Source organism: Agelaius tricolor, unplaced genomic scaffold (assembly GCF_023055355.1).
Source record: "Agelaius tricolor isolate 1412-34295 unplaced genomic scaffold, bAgeTri1.0.p SCAF_117, whole genome shotgun sequence".
Lineage (NCBI taxonomy): Eukaryota > Metazoa > Chordata > Aves > Passeriformes > Icteridae > Agelaius > Agelaius tricolor.
In genome coordinates, this window is record NW_027269377.1 from 76,840 (window position 1) to 104,450 (window position 27,611).

A 27,611-nucleotide genomic window follows, 5' to 3' on the forward strand; every position below is an offset into this window, starting at 1 on the left:
CCCCAATAATTCCAAATAAATCCCAAAAAATCCCCAAAAAAATCCCCAAAAATCCCCAAAAATCCCCAAAAAATCCCAAAAAATCCCCAAAAATCCCCAATTCCCCAAGAAACCTTTCCATGAACTTCTGAATTTTCGATGCATTTTAAATTCCTTTATTGCCCTCAGCTTTCAATTGAATTTTTAATTTTTAATTAATTTTTAAAACGGATTTCAATGTGGTTTTTAAGGAAATTTTGATTTTTTAAATGGATTTTTTAAATGGATTTTTCACGAATTGATTGGATTTTTTAAAAACGCCTTTTTTAATGAATTTTTAATTAAAATTTTTAATTAATTTTGGCCTCGGTGGGGGCCGGGCTCTCCCCGGGGTTCTCGTTCTCCTCCAGCATTTCCTTGTAGCGGCGCTTGAAGAACCCGACCTGAAAAATGCAAATTTTGGGGGGGGAAAATGAGAATGAAAATGAAATTATTCAGGCCTGAAAACCCCCCCAAAAAAACCCAAAAATAATTTCAAAAAGCCCCCAAAAAATAACAAAAGGAGCCCCCAAAAAAACCCCCAAAATAACAAAAAAACAGCCCCAAAACAACTAAAAAATAACAAAAAAGAGCCCCCAAAAAACCCCAAAAATAAGAAAAAAACAGCCCCAAAAAAACCCAAAAAAACCCCTCCAAAAAACCCCAAAATAATTTAAAAAACAGCCACAAAAATAACAAAAATACAGCCCCAAAACAACTAAAAAATAACAAAAAAGAGCCCCCAAAAAAACCCAAAAAATAACAGAAAAACAGCCCCAAAATAACCCCCAAAAATAACAGAAAAACAGCCCCAAAAAACCCCCAAAAAACAGCCCCAAAATAACTAAAAAATAACAAAAAACAGCCCCAAAATAACCCCAAAAATAACAAAAAACAGCCCCAAAATAACCCCCAAAATAACAAAAAACAGCCCAAAAAAACCCCCCAAAATAACAAAAAACAGCCCCAAAAAAACCCCAAAAATAATAAAAAACCAGCCCCAAAATAACTAAAAAATAACAAAAAACAGCCCCAAAATAACCCCAAAAATAACAAAAAACAGCCCCAAAAAAACCCCAAAAATAAGAAAAAAACAGCCCCAAAATAACCCCAAAAATAACAAAAAACAGCCCCAAAAAAACCCCCAAAAATAATAAAAAACCAGCCCCAAAATAACTAAAAAATAACAAAAAACAGCACCCAAAAAACCCCAAAAAATAACAAAAAACAGCCCCAAAACAACCCCAAAAATAACAAAAAACAGCCCCAAAATAACCCCAAAAATAACAAAAAACAGCCCCAAAAAACCCCAAAAAATAACAAAAAAACCCAAAAAAACCGCCCCAAAAAAACCCCCAAAAATAACAAAAAACAGCCCCAAAATAACTAAAAAATAACAAAAAACAGCCCCAAAAAACCCAAAAAATTAACAAAAAACAGCCCCAAAAACTCCATCCCAAAAAGCCCCAAAAAACCAAAAAAAATCCCCCAAACCCCCCCAAAAAACCTCATAAAAACCAAAATAAAAACCCCAAAAAACCCAAAATCGCCCCAAAAAGCAACCAAAAAAAAAAACCCAAGAAATCCCCAAAAACCCCATTGGAAACCTTAAAAAAAATCCCAATTTTTGGAGATTTTGGGGGAAATTTTGGGGGAAATTTGGGGAGGATTTGGGGGAATTTTGGGGGAATTTTTTGGGGATTTTTTGGGAGATTTTGGGGGGATTTTGGCAAATTTTGGGGGGATTTTTAGAGGAATTTTGGGGTTTTCTGGGGGAAATTTTGGGAGATTTTTTTGGGGGAATTTTGGGGGGAATTTTAGAGGATTTTTGGGATTTTTCGGGGGGAATTTTGTGGGGATTTTTTGTGGGATTTTGGGAGAATTTTGGGGGGAATTTTTGCGATTTTTAGCAGAATTTGGGGGGAATTTTGTTGGAATTTTTGGGATTTTCTGGGAGAATTTTGGGGGGATTTTTTTGTGGAATTTTGGGAGAATTTTGGGGGAAATTTGTTGGAATTTCGAGGGGAATTTTGTGGGGATTTTTTGGGTTTTTTTGTGGGAAATTTTGTGGGAATTTTAGAGGATTTTGGGGATTTTTCGGGGCAATTTTGTGGGGATTTTGGGGGGAATTTTGGGAGATTTTTGGGGGGAATTTTGTGGGATTTTTGGGAGATTTTGGGGGGAAATTTTGGGAGGATTTTGGGGGGAATTTTGGGGGGAATTTTAGACGATTTTGGGGATTTTTTTGTGGAATTTTGTGGGGATTTTTTGTGGGATTTTTGGGAGATTTTGGGCGGGAATTTTGGCGAATTTTGGGAGATTTTTGGGGAATTTTATTGGAATTTCAGGGGGAATTTTAGAGGATTTTTGGGGATTTTTGTGGGGTTTTTTGGGAGAAATTTTGGGATTTTCTGGGGGAATTTTGTGGGGATTTTTTGTGGGATTTTGGGAGATTTTTTGGGGAAATTTTGGCGAATTTTGGGAGATTTTGAGGGGAATTTTGTTGGAATCTTTGGGGGAATTTTAGAGGATTTTTGAGGGAATTGTGGAAGATTTTTGGAGCAATTTTGTTGGAATTTTGTGGGGATTTTTTGGGAGACTTTTGGGGGAAATTTTGGCAAATTTTGGGAGATTTTTGGGGGAAATTTTGGGGGGATTTTTTTGCGAATCTTGTAGGAATTTTGGCAATTTTTAGGAGAATTTTGGGGCAATTGTGTTGGAATTTTGGGGATTTTTTTGTGGAATTTTGTGGGGATTTTTTGTGGGATTTTTTGGGAGATTTTTGGGGGAAATTTTGGGGGAAATTTTGGCGAATTTTGGGAGATTTTGGGGGGAATTTTAGAGGATTGTGGGGATTTTTGGGGGACATTTTGGGAGATTTTTGGGGGACATTTTGGGATGATTTTTGGGGGAATTTTCTTGGAATTTCAGGGGGAATTTTAGAGGATTTTGGGGATTTTTTGTGGGATTTTGGGGGAATTTTGGCGAATTTTGGGAGATTTTCGGGGGAATTTTGTTGGAATTTCAGGGGGAATTTTAGAGGATTTTTGTGGGGTTTTTTGGGGGAAATTTTGGGATTTTCTAGGGGAATTTTGTGGGGATTTTTTTGTGGGATTTTGGGAGATTTTTTGGGGAAATTTTGGCGAATTTTGGGAGATTTTGAGGGGAATTTTGTTGGAATCTTTGGGGGAATTTTAGAGGATTTTTGAGGGAATTGTGGAAGATTTTTGGAGCAATTTTGTTGGAATTTTGTGGGGATTTTTTGGGAAATTTTTGGGGGAAATTTTGGCAAATTTTGGGAGATTTTTGGGGGAAATTTTAGGGGGATTTTTTTGGGAATCTTGTAGGAATTTTGGCAGTTTTTAGGGGGAATTTTGGGGGGAATTTTGTCGGAATTTCGGGGGTAATTTTAGAGGAATTTTGGGGATTTTTCAGGGGAATTTTGTGGGGATTTTTGTGGGATTTTTTGGAGAATTTTGGGGGGATTTTTTTGGGAATCTTGTAGAAATTTTGGCGAATTTTGGGAGATTTTGGGGCAATTGTGTTGGAATTTTTGGGATTTTCTGGGGGAATTTTGTGGGGATTTTTTGTGGGGTTTTTTGTGGGATTTTGGGAATTTCGGGGGGATTTTTTTGGGGAATCTTGTAGGAATTTCAGCAATTTTTAGGGGGAATTTTTTGTGGAATTTCGGAGGGAATTTTAGAGGATTTTGGGGATTTTTTTGTGGAATTTTCTGGGGATTTTTTGGGAGATTTTTGGAGGAAATTTTGGCGAATTTTGGGAGATTTTGGGGGGAATTTTAGAGGATTGTGGGGATTTTTGGGGGAATTTTGGGAGATTTTTGGGGGACATTTTGGGATGATTTTTGGGGGAATTTTCTTGGAATTTCAGGGGGAATTTTAGAGGATTTTGGGGATTTTTTGTGGGATTTTGGGGGAAATTTTGGGGGAATTTTGGCGAATTTTGGGAGATTTTCGGGGGAATTTTGTTGGAATTTCAGGGGGAATTTTAGAGGATTTTTGGGGATTTTTGTGGGGTTTTTTGGGGGAAATTTTGGGATTTTGTGGGGATTTTTTTGTGGGATTTTGGGAGATTTTTTGGGGAAATTTTGGCGAATTTTGGGAGATTTTGAGGGGAATTTTGTTGGAATCTTTGGGGGAATTTTAGAGGATTTTTGAGGGAATTGTGGAAGATTTTTGGAGCAATTTTGTTGGAATTTTGTGGGGATTTTTTGGGAGATTTTTGGGGGAAATTTTGGCAAATTTTGGGAGATTTTTGGGGGAAATTTTGGGGGGATTTTTTTGCGAATCTTGTAGGAATTTTGGCAATTTTTAGGAGAATTTTGGGGAATTTTGTTGGAATTTCAGGGGGAATTTTAGAGGATTTTTGGGGATTTTTTGTGGGATTTTTTGGGGATTTTTGGGATTTTCTGGGGGAATTTTGTGGGGATTTTTTGTGAGATTTTTGGGACATTTTTGGGAAATTTTGGGCGGGGATTTTGGGGTGAAAAGCCGCGGTTTCCTCACCTTGTAGAGCCCCAGCGCCACCAGGGCCAGCAGGAGGAGCCCCCCCAGGGACGCCCCCAAAATCAGGGGGAGGGGATTGGGGGGCTCCACCCGCTCCAGCTCCGTCTGCACCTGCACAGGTGAGAGACCCCAAAAAATCAACCGGGGACCCCAAAAAATGAACCGGGGACCCCAAAAATGGGGGAGGGACCCCAAAAAATGGGAAAGGGAACCCAAAAATGGGGGAGGGACCCCAAAAATGGGGGAGAGACCCCAAAAATGGGGGAGAGACCCCAAAAATGGGGGAGAGACCCCAAAAAATGAACTGGGAACCTCAAAAAATGAACCGGGGACCCCAAAAATGGGGAGGGACCCCAAAAAACGAACCGGGGACCCCAAAAAATGAACCGGGGACCCCAAAAATGGGGAGGGACCCCAAAAAACGAACCGGGGACCCCAAAAATGGGGGAGGGACCCCAAAAAAAGGGTGAGGAACACCTGGGACAGGTGAGGGACCCCAAAAATTCATCAGGAATCCCAAAAAACAGGTGAGGGACTCCGAAAATGGGTGAGGAACCCCAAAAAATGGGTGAGGAACCCCCCAAGAACAGGTGAGGAGCCCCCAGGTGTCCCCAGGTACCCCCAGGTAACCCTCAGGTGGGACCCCAGGTGTCCCCAGGTGCCCCTCAGGTGTCCCCAGGTGTGTTCCCAGGTACCCCCAGGTGTCCCCAGCTGTGCCCAGGTACCCTTAGGTACCCCCCAAGAACCCCCAGGTGTCCCCCAGGTGCCCCCCCAGGTGTCCCCAGGTGCATTTCCCCCCCCCCCCAGGTGTCCCCAGGTGTGACCCCAGGTGTCCCCAGGTACCCCCCAGGTGCCCCCACGTGCATTTCCCACCCCCCAGGTACCCCCAGGTGCCCCCCAGGTGCCCCCCAGGTACCCCCCAGCTGTCCCCAGGTGTGCCCAGGTACCCCCAGGTGCATTTTCCCCCCCCAGGTGCCCCCAGGAACCCCCCCAGGTGTTCCCAGCTGTGCCCAGGTGTCCCCCAGGTGTCCCCAGGTGTCCCCCAGGTGTGCCCAGGTGCATTTTCCGCCCCCCAGGTACCCCCAGATGCCCCCCAGGTGTCCCCAGGTGCATTCCCCCCCCCCCAGGTGTCCCCAGGTGTCCCCCGGTGTCCCCCCCAGCCCCTCCCCCCTCTCTCACCTGCAGCTCGGTGCCCCCCCAGGTGTTCTGGAAGATTCTCTGGTCGAAGCTGACGCGGGCAGAGCTCAGCAGGTGAACCTTGGGCCAGGGCACCTGCGCGGGGCAGGGCACGGCTGAGGGCGCCCAGGTGTGCCCAGGTGTGCCCCAGGTGTGCCCAGGTGTGCCCCAGGTGTGCCCAGGTGTGCCCAGAGTGACCCCAGGTGTGCCCCAGGTGTGCCCTGAGTGACCCCAGGTGTGCCCAGGTGTGCCCAGGTACCCCCAGGTGTGCCCAGAGTGACCCCAGGTGTGCCCCAGGTGTGCCCTGAGTGACCCCAGGTGTGCCCAGGTGTGCCCAGGTACCCCCAGGTGTGCCCAGAGTGACCCCAGGTGTGCCCAGGTGTGCCCAGGTGTGCCCAGGTGTATCCCAGGTGTATCCCCAGGTGTGCCCAGGTGTGCTCCAGGTACCCCCAGGTGTGCCCAGGTGTGCCCAGAGTGACCCCAGGTACCCCCAGGTGTGCCCAGGTGTATTTTGGGGGTGCCCAGGTGTGCCCCAGGTACCCCCAGGTGTGTCCCAGGTGTGCCCAGGTGTGCCCAGGTGCCCATTTTTGGGGTTCCCGGGTGCATTTTTGGGGTTCCCAGGTGCATTTTTGGGGTCCCCCCTCACCTGCCGTGCCCACTCCAGCCTCAGGTGCCCGCCCAGGTGGAAGCCCCAGGTGTGCCCAGGTGTGCCCAGGTGCATTGTGGGGGTTCCCAGGTGTATTTTAGGGGTACCCAGGTGTATTTTGGGGGTCCCCCCTCACCTGCCGTGCCCACTCCAGCCTCAGGTGCCCGCCCAGGTGGAAGCCCCAGCTGTGCCCAGGTGCATTGTGGGGGTTCCCAGGTGCATTTTGGGGTGCCCATTTTTGGGGTTCCCAGGTGTGCCCAGGTGTGCCCAGGTGTATTTGGGGTTCCCATTTTGGGGTTCCCTCACCTGCCGTGCCCACTCCAGCCTCAGGTGCCCGCCCAGGTGGAAGCCCCAGGTGTGCCCAGGTGTGCCCAGGTGTGCCCAGGGGTTCCCAGGTGTATTTTAGGGGTTCCCAGGTGCATTTTTGGGGTCCCCAGGTGTATTTGGGGTGCCCATTTTGGGGTTCCCTCACCTCCTGTGCCCACTCCAGCCTCAGGTGCCCGCCCAGGTGGAAGCCCCAGCTGTGCCCAGGTGTGCCCAGGTGTATTTTTGGGGTTCCCAGGTGTATTTTAGGGGTTTTCTCACCTGCCGTGCCCACTCCAGCCTCAGGTGCCCGCCCAGGTGGAAGCCCCAGGTGCATTGTGGGGGTACCCAGGTGTGCCCAGGTGTATTTTGGGGTGCCCAGGTGTATTTGGGGTGCCCATTTTTGGGGTTCCCAGGTGCATTTTTGGGGTTCCCTCACCTCCTGTGCCCACTCCAGCCTCAGGTGCCCGCCCAGGTGGAAGCCCCAGGTGTACCCAGGTGTACCCAGGTGCCCATTTTTGGGGTTCCCAGGTGTATTTGGGGGTTCCCAGGTGTGCCCAGGTGTACCCAGGTGTATTTTTGGGGTACCCAGGTGCATTTTGGGGGTTCCCAGGTGTACCCAGGTGTATTTGGGGTGCCCATTTTGGGGTACCCAGGTGCATTTTTGGGGTCCCCAGGTGTATTTTAGGGGTTCCCAGGTGCATTTTTGGGGTTTTCTCACCTCCTGTGCCCATTCCAGCCTCAGGTGCCCGCCCAGGTGGAAGCCCCAGGTGTGCCCAGGTGTGCCCAGGTGCCCATTTTTGGGGTACCCAGGTGTATTTTAGGGGTTCCCAGGTGTATTTTGGGGGTCCCCCCTCACCTGCCGTGCCCACTCCAGCCTCAGGTGCCCGCCCAGGTGGAAGCCCCAGGTGCGGGGCGGCTCCAGCGGGGGGAGGGAGCAGCGGAACGTCCGGCAGGGGGCGCCAGGGCAGAGCTGGGCAGGGACCGCGGGGATGGGGAGAAAAACGGAGAGTTTGGGAAAAATAAATAATAATAATAATAATAATAATCACAGTTTTTGGGGGGAAATAATCACAATTTTGGGGGGAAATAATCACAGTTTTGGGGGGAAAAATAATCACAATTTTGGGGGGAAAAAATCGGAATTTGGGGGGAAAAATAAAGCACAGTTTGGGGGGAAAATCGCAATTTTGGAAAAAAAAAATAATCACAATTTGGGGGAAAAATAAATCACAATTTTGGGGGGAAAAAATCGCAATTTTAGGGGAAAAATAAACCACAATTTTCTGAGAAAAAAATCGCAATTTTGGGGGGAAATAAATCACAATTTTTGGGGAAAATAAATCACAATCTTGGGGGGAAAAATAATCACAATTTTGGGAGAAAAAATCACAATTTGGGGGAAAATAATCACAGTTTTGGGGGAAAAAAATCACAATTTGGGGGAAAACATAATCACAATTTGGGGGGAAAAAATCACAATTTTGGGGGAAAAAATCGTAATTTTGGGGGGAAAAATAAATCACAGTTTAGGGGGAAAAAATAATCACAATTTTGGGGAAAAATAATCACAATTTGGGGAGGAAAAAAAATCACAATTTGGGGGAAAAAAAAATCACAATTTTCCCAATTTTTGTGATAATTTCATCCCCCTGGTTTTTTTTTAATTTTCCCGATTTTTTGGAGAATTTCCCAATTTTTGTGATAGTTTCCCCCCGTTTGTTTTTTTTTAATTTTCCCGATTTTTTGGGGGAATTTTCCCAATTTTTGTGGTAATTTCCCCCCCCCTTTTTTTTTTAATTTCCCCGATTTTGGGAATTTCCCAATTTTTGTGGTAATTTTCCCAATTTTTGTGGTGATTTTCCCAATTTTTTGTGGTAATTTTCCCAATTTTTTGAGGTAATTCCCCGATTTTTGGGGGAATTTCCCAATTTTTGGGGAAATCCCCAATTTTTGTGGTAATTTTCCCGATTTTTGTGGTAATTTCCCAATTTTTGTGGTAATTTTCCCAATTTTTTGTGGTAATTCCCCGATTTTTGGGGTAATTTCCCAATTTTTGTGGTGATTTTCCCGATTTTTTGTGGTAATTTTCCCAATTTTTTGAGGTAATTCCCCGATTTTTGGGGGAATTTCCCAATTTTTTGGGGGAATTTCCCAATTTTTGTGGTAATTTTCCCGATTTTTGTGGTGATTTTCCCAATTTTTTGTGGTAATTCCCCGATTTTGGGAATTTCCCAATTTTTGTGGTGATTTTCCCAATTTTTTCTGGTAATTCCCCGATTTTTGGGGAAATTTCCCAATTTTTGTGGTGATTTTCCCAATTTTTTCTGGTAATTTTCCCGATTTTGTGGTAATTTTCCCAATTTTTTTGGGTAATTCCCCGATTTTTTGTGGTAATTTTCCCAATTTTTGTGGTGATTTTCCCAATTTTTTGTGGTAATTTTCCCGATTTTGTGGTAATTTTCCCAATTTTTTTGGGTAATTCCCCAATTTTTTGGGTTAATTTCCCGATTTTCGGCGATTTCGCCCCATCCCGCACTCACCAGCAGGGGGCGCTCGGGGCCCTCCCCGCGCTCCTCGGGGCCCTCCCAGCACCGCGGCTCCTCCTGCGGGGATTTTGGGGCCAATTCAGGCGATTTTGGGGCTTTTTAGGGCATTTCGAGAATTTGGGGATTTTTCGGGGTCATTTTGAGCGGTTTTGGGGTCATTTCGGAGCCTTTTCCACGGGTTTTTTGGGGCCGTTTTTGGGGATTTTGGGACATTTCGGGGCCATCTTTGGGACTTTTTGGGGCCATTTTAGGGGGGTTTGGGGACGTTTTGGGGTAATTTTAGGGGATTTTGGGACATTTTGGGGCCGTTTTGGGGTCATTTTAGGGGATTTTGGGACATTTTGGGGCCGTTTTGGGGCAGGTTTTGGGGCAGGTTTTGGGACTTTTGGGGGCCATTTTGGGGTCCATTTTGGGGGATTTTGGGGTGAATTTTCAGTGATTTTGGGTCCATTTTTGGGTCATTTTTGGGTCCATTTCGGTCCATTTTGGGCCATTTTTGGGTCCATTTTCAGTGATTTTGGGTCCATTTTGTGTCCATTTTTGGGTCCACTTTTGGGTCCATTTTGGGCCATTTTGGGCCATTTTTGGGTCCATTTTCGGGTCCATTTTTGGGTCCATTTTGGATCCATTTTGGGTCCATTTTGGGGCCATTTTTGGGGCTGTTTTTGGGACATTCTTGGGTCCATTTTGGGTCCATTTTTGGGTCCATTTTGGGTCAATTTTGGATCCATTTTTGGGTCCATTTTTGGGTCCATTTTGGGTCCATTTTCGGTGATTTTAGGTCCATTTTTGGGACATTTTGGGGTCCATTTTTGGGACATTTTTGGATCCATTTTGGCTCCATTTTGTGTCCATTTTTTGGGTCCATTTTGGGTCCTTTTTGGGTCCATTTTGGGCCATTTTTGGGGCTGTTTTTGGGCCATTCTGGGTCCATTTTGGGTCCATTTTTGGGCCATTCTGGGGCTATTTTTGGGATATTTTGGGTCCATTTTTGAGTCCATTTTGGGTCCATTTTTGGGTCCATTTTGGGCCATTTTCGGGTCCATTTTTGTGTCCATTTTTGGCTCCATTTTGTGTCAATTTTTGGGTCCATTTTGGGCCATTTTGGGTCAATTTTTGGTCCATTTTGTGTCCATTTTGGGTCCATTTTGGGCCATTTTGTGTCAATTTTGGGTCATTTTGCGCCATTTTTGGGGCCGTTTTGGGGGATTTTTGGGTCCATTTTCAGTGATTTTGGGTCCATTTTTGGGGGACATTTTTGGGTCATTTTTGGCTCCATTTTGGGTCCATTTTTGGCTCCATTTTGGCCCATTTTGGGCCGTTTTTGTGCCATTTTTGGGGGCCGTGCCCGTTACCTGCTCAGGTGTGACCTCCAGGCGCTCCCAGAGCTGCACCTGGCCCAGGTGAGACGGGACCCAAAAGGTGACGTTGGCTGGGAGGGGGCGGCGGCCCAGGACCTTCACCTGCACAGGTGGGGGGACAATGGGAGAAGGGGACAGGTGAGGGGACAATGGGACAGGTGAGGGGACAATGGGGACAGGTGAGGGAACAATGGGGACAATGGGACAGGTGAGGGGGACAGGTGAGGGGACATGGGGACAGGTGAGGGGACAATGGGGACAATGGGACAGGTGAGGGGACAATGGGGACAATGGGACAGGTGAGGGGGACAGGGGGACAGGTGAGGGGACAGGTGAGGGGACAATGGGGACAATGGGACAGGTGAGGGGACAATGGGACAGGTGAGACAATGGGACAGGTGAGACAGGTGAGGGGACAGGGGGACAATGGGGACAATGGGACAGGTGAGGGGACACAGGGACAGGTGAGGGGACAGGTGAGGGGACACGGGGACAATGGGACAGGTGAGGGGACAATGGGACAGGTGAGGGGACAGGTGAGGGGACAATGGGACAGGTGAGACAATGGGACAGGTGAGACAATGGACAGGTGAGGGGGACAATGGGACAGGTGAGGGGACAATGGGACAGGTGAGGGGACAATGGGACAATGGGACAGGTGAGGGGACAGGTGAGGGGACAGGTGAGGGGACACGGGGACAATGGGGACAATGGGACAGGTGAGGGGACACGGGGACAATGGGGGACAATGGGACAGGTGAGGGGACACGGGGACAATGGGGACAATGGGACAGGTGAGGGGACACGGGGACAATGGGGACAATGGGACAGGTGAGGGGACAGGGGGACAGGTGAGACAATGGGACAGGTGAGGGGACAATGGGACAGGTGAGGGGACAGGGGGACAGGTGGGGACAATGGGACAATGGGGACAATGGGACAGGTGAGGGGACAGGTGAGGGGACAGGTGAGACAATGGGACAGGTGAGGGGACAATGGGACAGGTGAGGGGACAGGTGAGGGGGACAGGGGGACAGGTGAGGGGACAATGGGAGAAGGGGACAGGTGAGGGGACAATGGGGCAATGGGGACAATGGGGACAATGGGACAGGTGAGGGGACAATGGGGACAATGGGACAGGTGAGACAATGGGACAGGTGAGGGGACAATGGGGACAGGTGAGAGGGGTGAGGTCACTCAGGTGAGACACAGGTAACAGTGATGATGTCACTCTGATGACGTCACGTGGATGAGGTCACCCAGGTGACACGAATGACGTCACACAGATGACGTCACACCCCGATGACGTCACACGCCGATGACGTCACCCAGGTGCGCTCACCTGGTAGTGGTGGCTGACGGGGGCCGGGGGGGAGGGGCCCCCCTGGTGCTGACGTTCAGGTACCGCGAGGAGTCGGGGGCGCTGCGGGATGACGTCACACAGGTGATGACGTCACACAGGTGATGACGTCACACAGGTGAGGGACACAGGTGATGACGTCACACAGGTGAGGGACACAGGTGATGTCACACAGGTGAGGGACACAGGTGATGACGTCACACAGGTGCGACACACACAGGTGTGACATTGATGACGTCACATAGGTGTGACACCGATGACGTCACACATGTGTGGCACAGGTAAAACAGGTAACACCGATGACGTCACATAGGTGTGACACCAATGACATCACACAGGTGTGACGCCCCCAGGTGTGACATTGATGACATCACACAGGTGTGGCACAGGTAAAACACACAGGTAACAGCAATGATGTCACACAGGTGCGACACCGATGACGTCACACAGGTGTGGCACCCCCAGGTGTGACATTGATGATGTCACACGGGTGTGACGCCAATGATGACGTCACACAGGTGCGACACTGATGATGACGTCACACAGATGCAACACTGATGATGACGTCACACAGGTGTGACACAGGTAAAACACACAGGTGTGACACCAATGACATCACACAGGTGTGACACCGATGACGTCACACAGGTGTGACACCGATGATGTCACACAGGTGCGACACAGGTAAAACACACAGGTGCGACACTGATGATGACGTCACACGGGTGCGACACACACACAGGTGTGACAAAGGTGACGCAGATGACGTCACACAGGTAACACCGACGATGACGTCACACAGGTGCGACACTGATGATGACGTCACACAAGTGTGACACCGATGATGACGTCACACAGGTGCGACACCCCCAGGTGACCCAATCCCCCCCAATCCCCCCCCTCCCCCCCCCCAGGCTCACCTGTCAATCACCAGGAACACCTGGTACCTGACCGGGATGGTCGCGCTCTGGCTCCGCCCACCTGCGCCGCCATTGGTGCTGAGGGGAGAGGGCGGGGTCAGCCGGGCGGGGTCACCTGGGCGGGGTCACCTGGGCTGACCTGGGTGACCTCACCTGGATGGGCCCAGCCGAGCTCACCTGGGCTCACCTGAGGCTCTCACCTGGGTGACCTCACCTGTCCCTGTCCCCTCTGGGTGACCTCACCTGTCCCTGTCCCCACCTGGGTGACCTCACCTGTCCTTGGTGCCTCACCTGTCCCACCTGTCCCATCTCACCTGTGTGACCTCACCTGTCCCACCTGTCCCTGTCCCACCTGTGTGACCTCACCTGTCTCATGTGTCCCTGTCCTCTCACCTGTCCATGGTTTCTCACCTGTCCCACCTGTCCCTGTCTCACCTGTGTGACCTCACCTGTCCCTGTCCCCTCTCACCTGTGTCCCTCACCTGTCCCCTCTCACCTGTGTGACCTCACCTGTCCCTGTCTCACCTGTCCCTGTCCCCTCTCACCTGTCCCACCTGTCCATGGTTTCTCACCTGTCCCTGTCCCCTCTCACCTGTCTCACCTGTCCCTCACCTGTCCCAGTCCCACCTGTCCCACCTGTGTGACCTCACCTGTCCCACCTGTCCCTGTCCCATCTCACCTGTCCCTGTCCCACCTGTGTGACCTCACCTGTCCATGTCCCCTCTCACCTGGGTGACCTCACCTGTCCCCTCTCACCTGTCCCTGTCCCACCTGTGTGACCTCACCTATCCATGTCCCACCTGTCCCCTCTCACCTGTGTGACCTCACCTGTCTCATGTGTCCCTGTCCCCCCTCACCTGTCCTGTCCCTGTCCCTCACCTGTCCCCTCTCACCTGTGGCTCTCCGCCGTCACCTGCAGCGTTTCCCCGAGTTCGGCGTCCGGGGGCACGTCCAGGGTGAGCCGGAAACTCACCTGGGGACAGGTAAGGGACAGGTGAGACAGGGACAGGTGAGGGACAGGGACAGGTGAGGGACAGGGACAGGTGAGGGACAGGGGAGACCCAGGGACAGGTGAGACATGGACAGGGACAGGTGAGAGGGGACAGGTGAGGGACAGGGACAGGTGAGGGACAGGTGAGGTCACACAGGTGAGACAGGGACAGGTGAGGGACAAACAGCTGGTACAGGTGACACCACTGCTGACGTCACACAGGTGTGACAGACACACACACAACGATGACGTCACACAGGTAACAACGATGACATCACACAGGTGTGACACACACAACAATGACATCACACAGGTAACGCCGATGATGTCACACAGGTGACACCATACTGGTAACACTGATGACGTCACACGGGCCTGACACACACAGGTGACACCGATGATGACATCACACAGGTGTGACAGACACAACAATGATGACGTCACACAGGTAACACCGATGACGTCACACGGGTGTGCCACACACACACACTGATGATGTCACACAGGTGTGACACACACAGGTAACGCCAATGACGTCACACAGGTGTGACACACCCAGGTAACACTGATGACGTCACACAGGTGTCACACACAGCAATCATGACGTCACACAGGTGACACCGACGACGTCACACAGGCAAGGCCGATGACGTCACACAGATGACACCGATGACGTCACACAGGCGTGACACAAAGGGGCGCACACACACAACAACGATGACGTCACGCAGGTGCGACACACACAACGATGACGTCACACAGGTGAGGCCGATGACGTCGCCGAGGCAACACAGATTACGTCACACAGGTGTGACACAAAGGCACACACACACACACAACGATGACGTCACACAGGTAACCCCGATTACATCACACAGGTGCGACACACACAACGATGATGTCACACAGGTAACACCAATGACGTCACACAGGCGACCCCGATGACGTCATACAGGTGTGACACAAATGCACACACACGCACAACGATGATGTCACACAGGTGACCCCGATGACGTCACACAGGTGAGACCGATGACGTCACGCAGGCGTGACACAAAGGGGCACACACACACAACGATGACGTCACACAGGTGCGACACACACACAACAACGATGACGTCACACAGGCGAGGCCGATGACGTCACGCAGGCATGACACAAAGACACACAGATGACGTCACACAGGTGACAGCGATGACGTCACGCAGGTGTGACACACACACACACAACGATGACGTCACACAGATAACACCAATGATGTCACACAGGCGACCCCAATGACGTCATACAGGTGTGACACACACACGCCGATGACGTCAGACAGGTAACACCGATGACGTCACACAGGTGACACTGATGACATCACGCAGGTGACGTTGATGACGTCACTCACCCGCGCCCCCGCCCTCAAGCACCGGCGGCTGCAGGCGGCACAGGGAGAGGCGGCCCCGCCCCCGCGGGGGCTCCGAGTGACAGCGAACGGAAACGCGGGGCTGGAACGGACTGGGGTGAACTGGGATGGACTGGGAGGGACTGGGATGGACTGGGGGGAACTGGGAGGGGACTGGGGGGGACTGGGATGGACTGGGAGGGACTGGGATGGACTGGGAGGGACTGGGAGGGACTGGGATGGACTGGGGTGAACTGGGATGGACTGGGAGGGACTGGGATGGACTGGGATGGACTGGGAGGGACTGGGATGGACTGGGATGGACTGGGAGGGACTGGGAGGGACTGGGAGGGAACTGGGAGGGACTGGGGGGAACTGGGGGGAACTGGGGGGAACTGGGATGGACTGGGATGGGACTGGGGGGGACTGGGATGGACTGGGGGGAACTGGGATGGACTGGGAGGGACTGGGAGGGGATTGGAACAAACTGGGAGGGACTGGGAGGGACTGGGAGGGACTGGGAGGGACTGGGAGGGACTGGGGGGGACTGGGATGGACTGGGATGGACTGGGGGGAACTGGGAGGGACTGGGGGGGACTGGGATGGACTGGGATGGACTGGGGGGAACTGGGGGGAACTGGGATGGACTGGGAGGGACTGGGGGGGACTGGGAGGGACTGGGAGGGACTGGGAGGGACTGGGAGGGACTGGGAGGGACTGGGGGGAACTGGGAGGGACTGGGGGGGACTGGGAGGGACTGGGGGGGGACTGGGATGGACTGGGATGGACTGGGGGGAACTGGGGGGAACTGGGATGGACTGGGGTAATTTTGGTTAATTTTGGGATATTTTGGGCTTCTTTGGGCTGGTTTTTTGGGGTACTTTTGGGATATTTTTGGTGTAATTTTTTGGTTATTTTTGGGATATTTTGGGCTTCTTTGGGGTGGTTTTTTTGGGGGTATTTTTTGGTTAATTTTGGGTTAATTTTGGGTTAATTTTGGGTCATTTTTGGGTTATTTTTGGGATATTTTGGGCTTCTTTGGGCTGTTTTTTTGGGGTATTTTTGGGATATTTTTGGTGTAATTTTTGGGTTATTTTTGGGATATTTTGGGCTTCTTTGGGCTGGGTTTTTTGGGGTATTTTTGGGTTAATTTTGGGTTAATTTTGGGTTATTTTTGGGATATTTTGGGCTTCTTTGGGCTGTTTTTTGGGGGGTATTTTTGGGTTATTTTTGGGATATTTTTGGTGTAATTTTTTGGTTATTTTTGGGATATTTTGAGCTTCTTTGGGCTGGTTTTTTTGGGGTATTTTTGGGGTAATTTTGGGGGTATTTGGGGTTAATTTTGGCTTCTTTGGGGTGGTTTTTTTGATGTATTTTTGGGTTATTTTTGGGTTATTTTTGGGATATTTTGGGCTTCTTTGGGCTGGGTTTTTTGGGTTATTTTGGGGGTAATTTTGGGGTAATTTTGGGGTTCTTTGGGCTGGTTTTTTTGGGTTATTGTTTGGTTATTTTTGGGATATTTTGGGCTTCTTTGGGCTGGTTTTTTTTGGGTTATTTTTGGGTTAATTTTGGGTTAATTTTGGGTAATTTTGGGTTAATTTGGTGTAATTTTTGGGTTATTTTTGGGATATTTTGGGCTTCTTTGGGCTGTTTTTTTTGGGGTATTTTTGGGATATTTTTGGTGTAATTTTTTGGTTATTTTTGGGATATTTTGGGCTTCTTTGGGCTGGTTTTTTTGAGGTATTTTTGGGTTATTTTTGGGTTAATTTTGGGATTAATTGGGCTGGGGTTTTGGGGTTATTTCTGGGTATTTTTGGTTTATTTTTTGGGGTATTTTTTGGATATTTTGGGGTTCTTTGGGCTGGTTTTTTTGGGGTTATTTTTGGGTTATTTTTGGGTTAATTTTGGGTTAATTTTGGGTTAATTTTGGGTTAATTTTGGGTTAATTTGGGGTTATTTTTGGGTTATTTTTGGGATATTTTGGGCTTCTTTGGGCTGTTTTTTTGGGGTATTTTTGGATATTTTTGGTGTAATTTTTGGGTTATTTTTGGGATATTTTGGGCTTCTTTGGGGTGGTTTTTTTGGGGTATTTTTTGGTTAATTTTGGGTTAATTTTGGGTTAATTTTGGGTTATTTTCGGGTTATTTTTGGGATATTTTGGGCTTCTTTGGGCTGGGTTTTTTGGGTTATTTTTGGGTAATTTTGGGGGTATTTTTGGGTTCATTTTTGGGGTGTTTTTTTGGGGTATTTTTGGGATATTTTTGGTGTAATTTTTGGGGGTATTTTTGGGTAATTTTGGGGGTTTTTTTGGGGTTATTTTTGGGGTTATTTTTGGGATATTTTGGGCTTCTTTGGGCTGGTTTTTTTGGGGTATTTTTGGGTAATTTTGGGGTTATTTTTGGGTTATTTTTAGGGTAATTTTGGGATATTTTGGGGTTCTTTGGGGTGGCTTTTTGGGGTATTTTTGGGGTAATTTTGGGTTATTTTCGGGTTATTTTTGGGATATTTTGGGCTTCTTTGGGCTGTTTTTTGGGATATTTTTCTGGGTTATTTTTTGGGTAATTTTGGGTTAATTTTGGGGTAATTTTGGGCTTCTTTGGGCTGGTTTTTTGGGGTACTTTTGGGATATTTTTGGTGTAATTTTTGGGTTATTTTTGGGATATTTTGGGCTTCTTTGGGCTGGTTTTTTTTGGGTTATTTTTGGGTTATTTTTGGGTTAATTTTGGGGTTAATTGGGGTGGGTTTTTTGGGTTATTTTGGGGTAATTTTTGGGCTAATTTTGGGGTTCTTTGGGCTGGGTTTTTTGAGGTATTTTTGGATATTTTTGGTGTAATTTTTGGGTTATTTTTGGGATATTTTGGGCTTCTTTGGGCTGGTTTTTTTGAGGTATTTTTGGGTTATTTTTGGGTTAATTTTGGGATTAATTGGGCTGGGGTTTTTGGGTTATTTCTGGGTATTTTTGGTTTATTTTTTGGGGTATTTTTTGGATATTTTGGGTTCTTTGGGCTGGTTTTTTTTGGGTTATTTTTGGGTTATTTTTGGGTTAATTTTGGGTTAATTTGGGGTTAATTTGGGGTTAATTTGGGGTTAATTTGGGGTTATTTTTGGGATATTTTGGGCTTCTTTGGGGTGGTTTTTTTTGGGGGTATTTTTTGGTTAATTTTGGGTTAATTTTGGGTTAATTTGGGTCATTTTTGGTTATTTTTGGGATATTTTGGGCTTCTTTGGGGTGGGTTTTTTGGGTTAATTTTGGGATATTTTTGGTGTAATTTTTGGGTTATTTTTGGGATATTTTGAGCTTCTTTGGGCTGTTTTTTTTGGGGTATTTTTGGGGTAATTTTGGGGGTATTTGGGGTTAATTTTGGCTTCTTTGGGGTGGTTTTTTTGATGTATTTTTGGGTTATTTTTGGGTTATTTTTGGGATATTTTGGGCTTCTTTGGGCTGGGTTTTTTGGGTTATTTTTGGGGTAATTTTGGGGTAATTTTGGGGTTCTTTGGGCTGTTTTTTTGGGTTATTTTTGGGATATTTTTGGTGTAATTTTTGGGGTATTTTTGGGTAATTTTGGGGGTTTTTTTGGGGTTATTTTTGGGGTTATTTTTGGGATATTTTGGGCTTCTTTGGGCTGGTTTTTTTGGGGTATTTTTGGGTAATTTTGGGGTTATTTTTGGGTTATTTTTAGGGTAATTTTGGGATATTTTGGGGTTCTTTGGGGTGGCTTTTTGGGGTATTTTTGGGGTAATTTTGGGTTATTTTCGGGTTATTTTTGGGATATTTTGGGCTTCTTTGGGCTGTTTTTTGGGATATTTTTCTGGGTTATTTTTTGGGTAATTTTGGGTTAATTTTGGGGTAATTTTGGGCTTCTTTGGGCTGGTTTTTTGGGGTACTTTTGGGATATTTTTGGTGTAATTTTTGGGTTATTTTTGGATATTTTGGGCTTCTTTGGGCTGGTTTTTTTTTGGGTTATTTTTGGGTTATTTTTGGGTTAATTTTGGGTTAATTTTGGGTTAATTTTGGGTTAATTTGGGGTTATTTTTGGGTTATTTTTGGGATATTTTGGGCTTCTTTGGGCTGTTTTTTTGGGGTATTTTTGGGATATTTTTGGTGTAATTTTTTGGTTATTTTTGGGATATTTTGGGCTTCTTTGGGCTGGGTTTTTTGGGTTAATTTTGGGTTAATTTTGGGTTAATTTTGGGGTTAATTGGGGTGGGTTTTTTGGGTTATTTTGGGGTAATTTTTGGGCTAATTTTGGGGTTCTTTGGGCTGGGTTTTTTGGGGTATTTTTGGGATATTTTTGGTGTAATTTTTGGGTTATTTTTGGGATATTTTGGGCTTCTTTGGGCTGGTTTTTTTGAGGTATTTTTGGGTTATTTTTGGGTTAATTTTGGGATTAATTGGGCTGGGGTTTTTGGGTTATTTCTGGGTATTTTTGGTTTATTTTTTGGGGTATTTTTTGGATATTTTGGGGTTCTTTGGGCTGGTTTTTTTTGGGTTATTTTTGGGTTATTTTTGGGTTAATTTTGGGTTAATTTTGGGTTAATTTTGGGTTAATTTTGGGTTAATTTGGGGTTATTTTTGGGATATTTTGGGCTTCTTTGGGGTGGTTTTTTTTGGGGGTATTTTTTGGTTAATTTTGGGTTAATTTTGGGTTAATTTTGGGTCATTTTTGGTTATTTTTGGGATATTTTGGGCTTCTTTGGGGTGGGTTTTTTGGGTTAATTTTGGGTTAATTTTGGGATATTTTTGGTGTAATTTTTGGGTTATTTTTGGGATATTTTGAGCTTCTTTGGGCTGTTTTTTTTTGGGGTATTTTTGGGGTAATTTTGGGGGTATTTGGGGTTAATTTTGGCTTCTTTGGGGTGGTTTTTTGATGTATTTTTGGGTTATTTTTGGGATACTTTGGGGTTCTTTGGGCTGGGTTTTTTGGGTTATTTTGGGGGTAATTTTGGGGTAATTTTGGGGTTCTTTGGGCTGGTTTTTTTGGGTTATTTTTTGGTTATTTTTGGGATATTTTGGGCTTCTTTGGGCTGGGTTTTTTTGGGGTATTTTTGGGTTAATTTTGGGGTTTTTGGGCTGGGTTTTTTTGGTTGTTTCTGGGGTATTTTTGGGATATTTTGGGCTTCTTTGGGCTGGTTTTTTTTGGGTTATTTTTGGGTTAATTTTGGGTTAATTTTGGGTAATTTTGGGTTAATTTGGTGTAATTTTTGGGTTATTTTTGGGATATTTTGGGCTTCTTTGGGCTGTTTTTTTGAGGTATTTTTGGGTTATTTTTGGGTTAATTTTGGGATTAATTGGGCTGGGGTTTTTGGGTTATTTCTGGGTATTTTTGGTTTATTTTTTGGGGTATTTTTTGGATATTTTGGGGGTTCTTTGGGCTGGTTTTTTTGGGTTATTTTGGGTTATTTTTGGGTTAATTTTGGGTTAATTTTGGGTTAATTTTGGGTTAATTTTGGGTTAATTTGGTGTAATTTTTGGGTTATTTTTGGGATATTTTGGGCTTCTTTGGGCTGTTTTTTTTTGGGGTATTTTTGGGATATTTTTGGTGTAATTTTTGGGTTATTTTTGGGATATTTTGGGCTTCTTTGGGCTGGGTTTTTTGGGTTAATTTTGGGTTAATTTTGGGTTAATTTTGGGGTTAATTGGGGTGGGTTTTTTGGGTTATTTTGGGGTAATTTTTGGGCTAATTTTGGGGTTCTTTGGGCTGGGTTTTTTGAGGTATTTTTGGGATATTTTTGGTGTAATTTTTGGGTTATTTTTGGGATATTTTGGGCTTCTTTGGGCTGGTTTTTTTGAGGTATTTTTGGGTTATTTTTGGGTTAATTTTGGGATTAATTGGGCTGGGGTTTTTGGGTTATTTCTGGGTATTTTTGGTTTATTTTTTGGGGTATTTTTTGGATATTTTGGGGTTCTTTGGGCTGGTTTTTTTTTGGTTATTTTTGGGTTATTTTTGGGTTAATTTTGGGTTAATTTTGGGTTAATTTTGGGTTAATTTTGGGTTAATTTGGGGTTATTTTTGGGTTATTTTTGGGATATTTTGGGCTTCTTTGGGCTGTTTTTTTGGGGTATTTTTGGGATATTTTTGGTGTAATTTTTGGGTTATTTTTGGGATATTTTGGGCTTCTTTGGGCTGGGTTTTTTTGGGGTATTTTTGGGTTAATTTTGGGTTAATTTTGGGTTATTTTTGGGATATTTTGGGCTTCTTTGGGCTGTTTTTTGGGGGGTATTTTTGGGTTATTTTTGGGATATTTTTGGTGTAATTTTTTGGTTATTTTTGGGATATTTTGAGCTTCTTTGGGCTGGTTTTTTTGGGGTATTTTTGGTTATTTTTGGGCTTATTTTGGGCTTCTTTGGGTTCATTTTTTGGGCTTACCTGCAGCATCTGCACCTTCCTGTAGCTGAGCTCGGGGGGGTGGCTCAGGGCCAGGCCGGGCCCGAAGGAGCTCTCGCCCCCATTGGTCACGGTCAGCGTCAGCTCCAGGGCGTCCCCCTCCCCCACCACCAGCACCCCCTGACTGTGGGGGAGGGGCGGAGAGGGGGGAGGGGACGGAGGGGAAATTGTGAAAAAAAAATCCCCAAAAAATCCCGCGAAAATCCCGCGAAAAAATCCCGAAAAATGCGAAAAAAACCCCAAAAATACCCCCCCAAAAAAAGAAAAAAAATCAAATGCAAATCCCCACGAAATTGCTCGAAGTTGCAAAAAAAAAAAAAGGCTCCAAAATCAGACAAAAATACAAAAAAAAATTTAAAAAAATGAAAACCTAAACACAAAATAAAGCCCCAGAAAATCTGCCCCAAAATGCCCTGAAAATTAGCCCCAAAATACTTTAAAAATACCCTGAAAATTGACCCAAATATACTAAAAAATTACAATGAAAATTGCACACAAAATACCCAAAAAATGCCCTGAAAAATTACCCCAAAATACTAAAAAATTACAATGAAAATTGCCCCGAAAAGACCCAAAAAATGCCCTGAAAATTGACCCCAAAAATACTAAAAAATTACAATGAAAATTGCACACAAAATACCCAAAAAAGCCCTGAAAAATGCCCCCAAAATACCCCGAAAATTGACACCAAAATACCCCAAAAATACCCTGAAAATTGACACCAAAATACTACAAAAAATGCCCTGAAAATCAGACAAAAATAATAAAAAAAAAAATTAAAAAGGAAATGAAAAACAAAATACAAAATGAACTCCTGGAAAATCCGCCCCAAAATCGCCCCCAAATGGCTCCAAAATACCCAAAAAAATGCCCTGAAAATACTAAAAAATTACAATGAAAATTGCCCCGAAAATACCCAAAAAATGCCCTGAAAATTGACCCAAATATACAAAAAAATGCCCTGAAAATGGCCCTGAAAACACAAAAAAAAAATACCCTGAAAATTGACACCAAAATACTAAAAAATTACAATGAAAATTGACACCAAAATACCCAAAAAATGCCCTAAAAATTGACCCAAATATACCTAAAAAATACCCTGAAAATTGACCCCAAAAATACTAAAAAATTACAATGAAAATTGACCTGAAAATACCCAAAAAATGCCCTGAAAATTGCACACAAAATTAAAAAAAAATGCCCTGAAAATTGACACCAAAATGCCCCAAAATACTCAAAAAATACCCTGAAAATATTCCCAATTTTCCCCATTTTTTCCCATTTTTTCCCCAATTTTTCCCGAATTTTCCCCCAAATTTTCCCCCAAATTTTCCCCCAATTTCCCCCAATTTCCCCCCAATTTTCCCCAATTTTCCCCCAATTTTCCCCAATTTTCCCCCCAAATTTTCCCCCAAATTTTCCCCATTTTTCCCCCAATTTTCCCCCCAATTTTCCCCAATTTCCCCCAATTTTTCCCCTTTTTTTCCCCAATATTTTTCTCAATTATTTCCCAAATTTTCCCCAATTTTCCCCCATTTCCCCCCAATATTTTTCCCCAATTTCCCCCCAAATTTTCCCCCAAATTTTCCCCATTTTTCCCCAATTTTTCCCCAATTTCCCCCCAATTTTTCCCCATTTTTCCCCCAAATTTTCCCCATTTTTCCCCCAATTTTCCCCCAATTTTCCCCCCAATTTTCCCCCAATTTTTCCCCCCAATTTTCCCCCATTTTCCCCCAATTTCCCCCAATTTCCCCCCAATTTTCCCCAATTTTTCCCAATTTTCCCCCAATTTTCCCCCATTTTTCCCCAATTTCCCCAATTTCCCCCCAATTTTCCCCCAATATTTTCCCCATTTTTTCCCCCAATTTTTTTCCCAATGTCCCCCAATTTTCCCCCCAAATTTTTTCCCCAAATTTTCCCCATTTCCCCCCCATTTTTTTCCCCAATTTTCCCCCCATTTTTCCCCATTTTTCCCCCATTTTCCCCCAATATTTTTCCCCAATTTTCCCCATTTTTTCTCCATTTTCCCCAATATTTTCCTCAATTATTTCCCAATTTCCCCCCATTTTTCCCCAATTTTTCCCCAATATTCCCCCCATTTTTCTCCCAATTTTCCCCCAATTTTTCCCCAATTTTTCCCCAATATTTCCCCCATTTTCCCCCCAATTTTCCCCATTTTTCCCCCCAATTTCCCCCCAATTTTTCCCCAATATTTTTCCCCAATTTCCCCCCAATTTTTCCCCAATTTCCCCCAATTTTTCCCCAATTTCCCCCAATTTTTCCCCTTTTTTTCCCCAATATTTTTCTCAATTATTTCCCAAATTTTCCCCAATTTTCCCCCATTTCCCCCCAATATTTTTCCCCAATTTCCCCCCAAATTTTTCCCAATTTTCCCCCAATTTTCCCCCATTTCCCCCCAATTTTTCCCCATATTTTCCCCAATTTTCCCCCATTTCCCCCCAATTTTCCCCATTTTTCCCCCCAATTTTTCCCCAATTTTTCCCCAATTTTCCCCCAATTTCCCCCCATTTTTCCCCAATTTCCCCCCCATTTTTTCCCCATTTTCCCCCAATATTTTTCCCCAATTTTCCCCAATTTCCCCCTAAATTTTCCCCAATATTTTTCCCTATTTTGCCCCATTTTTCCCCCAATTTCCCCCCAAATTTTCCCCAATTTCCCCCATTTTTTCTCCATTTTCCCCAATATTTTCCTCAATTATTTCCCAATTTCCCCCCATTTTTCCCCAATTTTTCCCCAATATTCCCCCCATTTTTCTCCCAATTTTCCCCCAATTTTTCCCCATTTTTCCCCAATATTTTTCCCCAATTTCCCCCCAATTTTTCCCCAATTTTCCCCCCATTTTTTTCCCATTTTTTCCCCTTTTTTCCCCAATTCTCACCCGAATTCCAGCTCCACCTCCAGCAGGTCCTGGCAGGCGTTGTCGGGGCCGCAGTCGTGCTCGAACGGCAGCTGGGGCCAATTTTGGGCCAATTTTCCACTTTTTGATCATTTTTTACCATTTTTCCCATTTTTTCAACCATTTTCAAACATTTAAAATGTTTTTTTTACATTTTTTAATCCATTTTTACGATTTATTTTTATATTTTTTACATTTTTTTAAATCAATGTCCCGTGGGTGTTGTAATTTTTAATTAATTTTTTACCACTTTTTACCATTTTTTACCATTTTTTACCATTTTTCCCAATTTTTCACCCTTTTTAAAATATTATTTTTAAATATTTTTCACATTTTTCACCATTTTTAAAACATTTTTTACCTTTTTTTTTACATTTTTTAAACATTTGATTTTTTTATTTTTTATTTTTTATTTCCCTGGGGTCTTGGGGGATTTTTGGGGCATTTTTGGGGAATTTTTAAAAAAAATTTTTGGGGTTTTTTTGGGGATATTTTGAGATTTTTGGGGGGATTTTGGGGGATATTTTTGGGGTTTTTTTAGGGGATTTTTGGGGGAATTTTTAGGGATTTTGGGGGGGATTTTTGGGATTTTTTTGGGGATTTTTTGGGGATTTTGGGCAGATTTTTTTGGGGATATTTTGGGATATTTTGGGGAATTTTTTGGGGTTTTGGGGGCATTTTTTGGGGGGGATTTTTTGTTATTTTTGGGGTATTTTCCGCTATTTTGGGGGTAATTTTGGGATTATTTTGGGGCTATTTTGTGTCGTTTCGGGGGCCTATTTTGAGGTATTTTTGCCACTATTTTGGGGCTATTTTTGGCTATTTTGGGCCTTTTTGGGTGCTATTTTTGGGGGCTATTTTGGGCTATTTTTGGGGTATTTTTGGGCTATTTTTGGGCTATTTTTGTCACTCTTTTGGGGCTATTTTGGGCCTTTTTGGGGCCTATTTTGGGGCTATTTTGGGGGCCTATTTTTGATTATTTTGGGCCTTTTTGGCTGCTATTTTTGGGGCTATTTTGGGTCTATTTTTGGAGGTTATTTTGGGGTATTTTTGCCACTATTTTGGGGCTATTTTGGTGCTTTTTTACCACTATTTTAGTGCTATTTTTGCCACTATTTTTGGGCTATTTTTTCCACTATTTTGGGGCTTTTTTTACCACTGTTTTAGTGCTATTTTTGCCACTATTTTTGGGCTATTTTTGCCACTATTTTGGGTTATTTTGGGGTTATTTTGGGGCTGTTTAGGGGCTATTTTTGCCACTATTTTTGAGCTATTTTGGGGCTTTTTGCCTCTATTTTGGGCTATTTTTGCCACTATTTTGGGACTACTTTTGGGGCTATTTTTGCCACTATTTTAGGGCTATTTTGGGCTATTTTTGGGCTATTTTAGGGCTACTTTTACCACTATCTTGGGCCTTTTTGGGTGCTATTTTTGGGCTATTTTTGCCACTATCTTAGGGCTATTTTTGCCACTATTTGGGCTATTTTTGCCACTATTTTTACTACTATTTTGGGGCTATTTTTGGGCTATTTTTGCCACTATTTTTACCACTATTTTGCCACTATTTTTACCTCTATTTTTGATGCTATTTTTTACCAATTTCCCCCTTTTTCTTTCTAATTTATATTTTCTCATTTTCCTCCCCAAAACCCTCCCCAAACCCCTCCCAAAACCCCAAATTCCCCCCAAATTCCCCCAAATTCCCCCAAATTCCCCAATTCCTGACCGTGGCCGTCACCGCGGTGTCCGAGGCGGGGCCGAGCTGTGGCCGGAGCCCCCCGGCCTCACCCAAGGGGTCCCCGAGGCCTCCCAGGGTCACCCTCAGGGCCAGCGGGGTCAGCGTGTCCTGGGGGCAGCCCTGCAACCCCAAAAACAACGGAAAAAACCCAAAAAAATTCACGTGAAAAACAAAAAATTAAAAAAAAAACCAAATTTCCCCAAAAATCCCCGCAATTTTCCGCCCAAATTCTGTGATTTTTTCCCCAAATTTCGCCTTAGTTTGCTCAATTTCCGCCCCAAAAAATTCCCCAAATTTCCGCCCCAAATTCCCCCCAAAATCCCCCCAATTTTCGCCCAAAATTCCCCCCAAAATTCCCCCCAATTTTCGCCCAAAATCCCCCCAAAATTCCCCCCAAAATCCCCCCAATTTTCCCCAAAATCCCCCCCAAAATCCCCCCAAAATTCCCAAAAATTCCCGTGAAAAACAAAAAATTTAAAAAAAACAAATTTTCCCCAAAATCCCAGCAATTTTCCGCCCAAATTCTGTGATTTTTTACCCAAATTTCGCCTTAGTTTGCTCAATTTCCCCCAAAAAAATCCCCCAAATTTCCCCCCAGTTTTCCCCCAAAATCGCCCCAAAATTCCCCCCAATTTCCACCCAATTTTCCCCAAATTCCCCCCAAAATCCCCCAAATTTCCTCCCCAAATTCCCCCCAATTTCCTCCCCAATTTTCCCCCAAAATTCCCCCCCAGTTTCCACCCAATTTTCCCCAAATTCCCCCCAAAATCCCCCCTAAAATTCCCCCCAAAATCCCCCCAAAATTCCCAAAAATTCCCGTGAAAAACAAAAATTAAAAAAAACCCCAAATTTCCCCAAAAATCCCAGCAGTTTTCTGCCCAAATTCTGTGATTTTTTACCCAAATTTCGCCTTAGTTTTTCTCAATTGCCCCCTAAAAAATTCCCCAAATTTCCGCCCCAAATTCCCCCCAATTTCCTCCCCAATTTTCCCCCAAAATCCCCCCTAAAATCCCCACAAATTTCCCCCAATTTTCCCCCAAAATCCCCCCAATTTTCGCCCAAAATTCCCCCCAAAATTCCCCCCAATTTTTCCCCAAAATCCCCCCCAAAATTCCCCCCAAAATTCCCAAAAATTCCCGTGAAAAACAAAAAATTTAAAAAAAACCCCAAATTTCCCCAAAAAATCCCAGCAATTTTCCGCCCAAATTCTGTGATTTTTTACCCAAATTTCGCCCTAATTTGCTCAATTGCCCCCTAAAAAATTCCCCAAATTTCCGCCCCAATTTTCCCCCAAAATTCCCCCCCAGTTTCCACCCAATTTTCCCCAAAT

At 45.1% G+C, this 27,611-nt stretch overlaps 2 protein-coding genes across 13 annotated transcripts in view; both read right to left on the reverse strand.

Annotated features, from left to right (window-relative positions):
- Positions 1-281: 281 nt before the first annotated feature.
- On the reverse strand, positions 282-7,021 carry LOC139586416 (integrin alpha-X-like). 2 transcript variants are annotated; one of them, XM_071419764.1, is made up of 4 exons: positions 6,839-7,021; positions 5,724-5,816; positions 4,545-4,655; positions 282-422 (listed from the first exon to the last, which is right to left on the reverse strand). In XM_071419764.1, the coding sequence occupies exons 1-4, from the start codon at positions 7,004-7,006 to the stop codon at positions 330-332; spliced, it is 465 nt and encodes a 154-aa protein (XP_071275865.1). In that variant the 5' UTR covers positions 7,007-7,021; the 3' UTR covers positions 282-329. The 2 variants fall into 2 exon arrangements, with proteins under 2 accessions (XP_071275865.1, XP_071275866.1); XM_071419765.1 differs by lacking the exon at positions 6,839-7,021 and adding an exon at positions 6,367-6,456.
- A 2,224-nt stretch (positions 7,022-9,245) lies between these two features.
- Positions 9,246-27,611, reverse strand: part of LOC139586405 (integrin alpha-X-like) — a 44,132-nt gene continuing 25,766 nt past the window's right edge. For 10 of the 11 annotated variants that reach the window (XM_071419737.1, XM_071419741.1, XM_071419736.1 and 7 more), the window contains 8 exons: positions 26,270-26,401; positions 24,526-24,596; positions 21,609-21,750; positions 15,244-15,343; positions 13,753-13,832; positions 12,860-12,937; positions 11,922-12,002; positions 10,630-10,681 (listed from right to left, as the gene is read on the reverse strand). In XM_071419737.1, the coding sequence (XP_071275838.1) occupies positions 12,863-12,937; positions 13,753-13,832; positions 15,244-15,343; positions 21,609-21,750; positions 24,526-24,596; positions 26,270-26,401 (600 nt within the window). In that variant the 3' untranslated portion in view covers positions 10,630-10,681; positions 11,922-12,002; positions 12,860-12,862. Of the gene's footprint in view, positions 9,276-10,573; positions 10,682-11,921; positions 12,003-12,859; positions 12,938-13,752; positions 13,833-15,243; positions 15,344-21,608; positions 21,751-24,525; positions 24,597-26,269; positions 26,402-27,611 lie in introns of those variants that run through there. The other variant, XM_071419739.1, reaches the window with a different exon arrangement.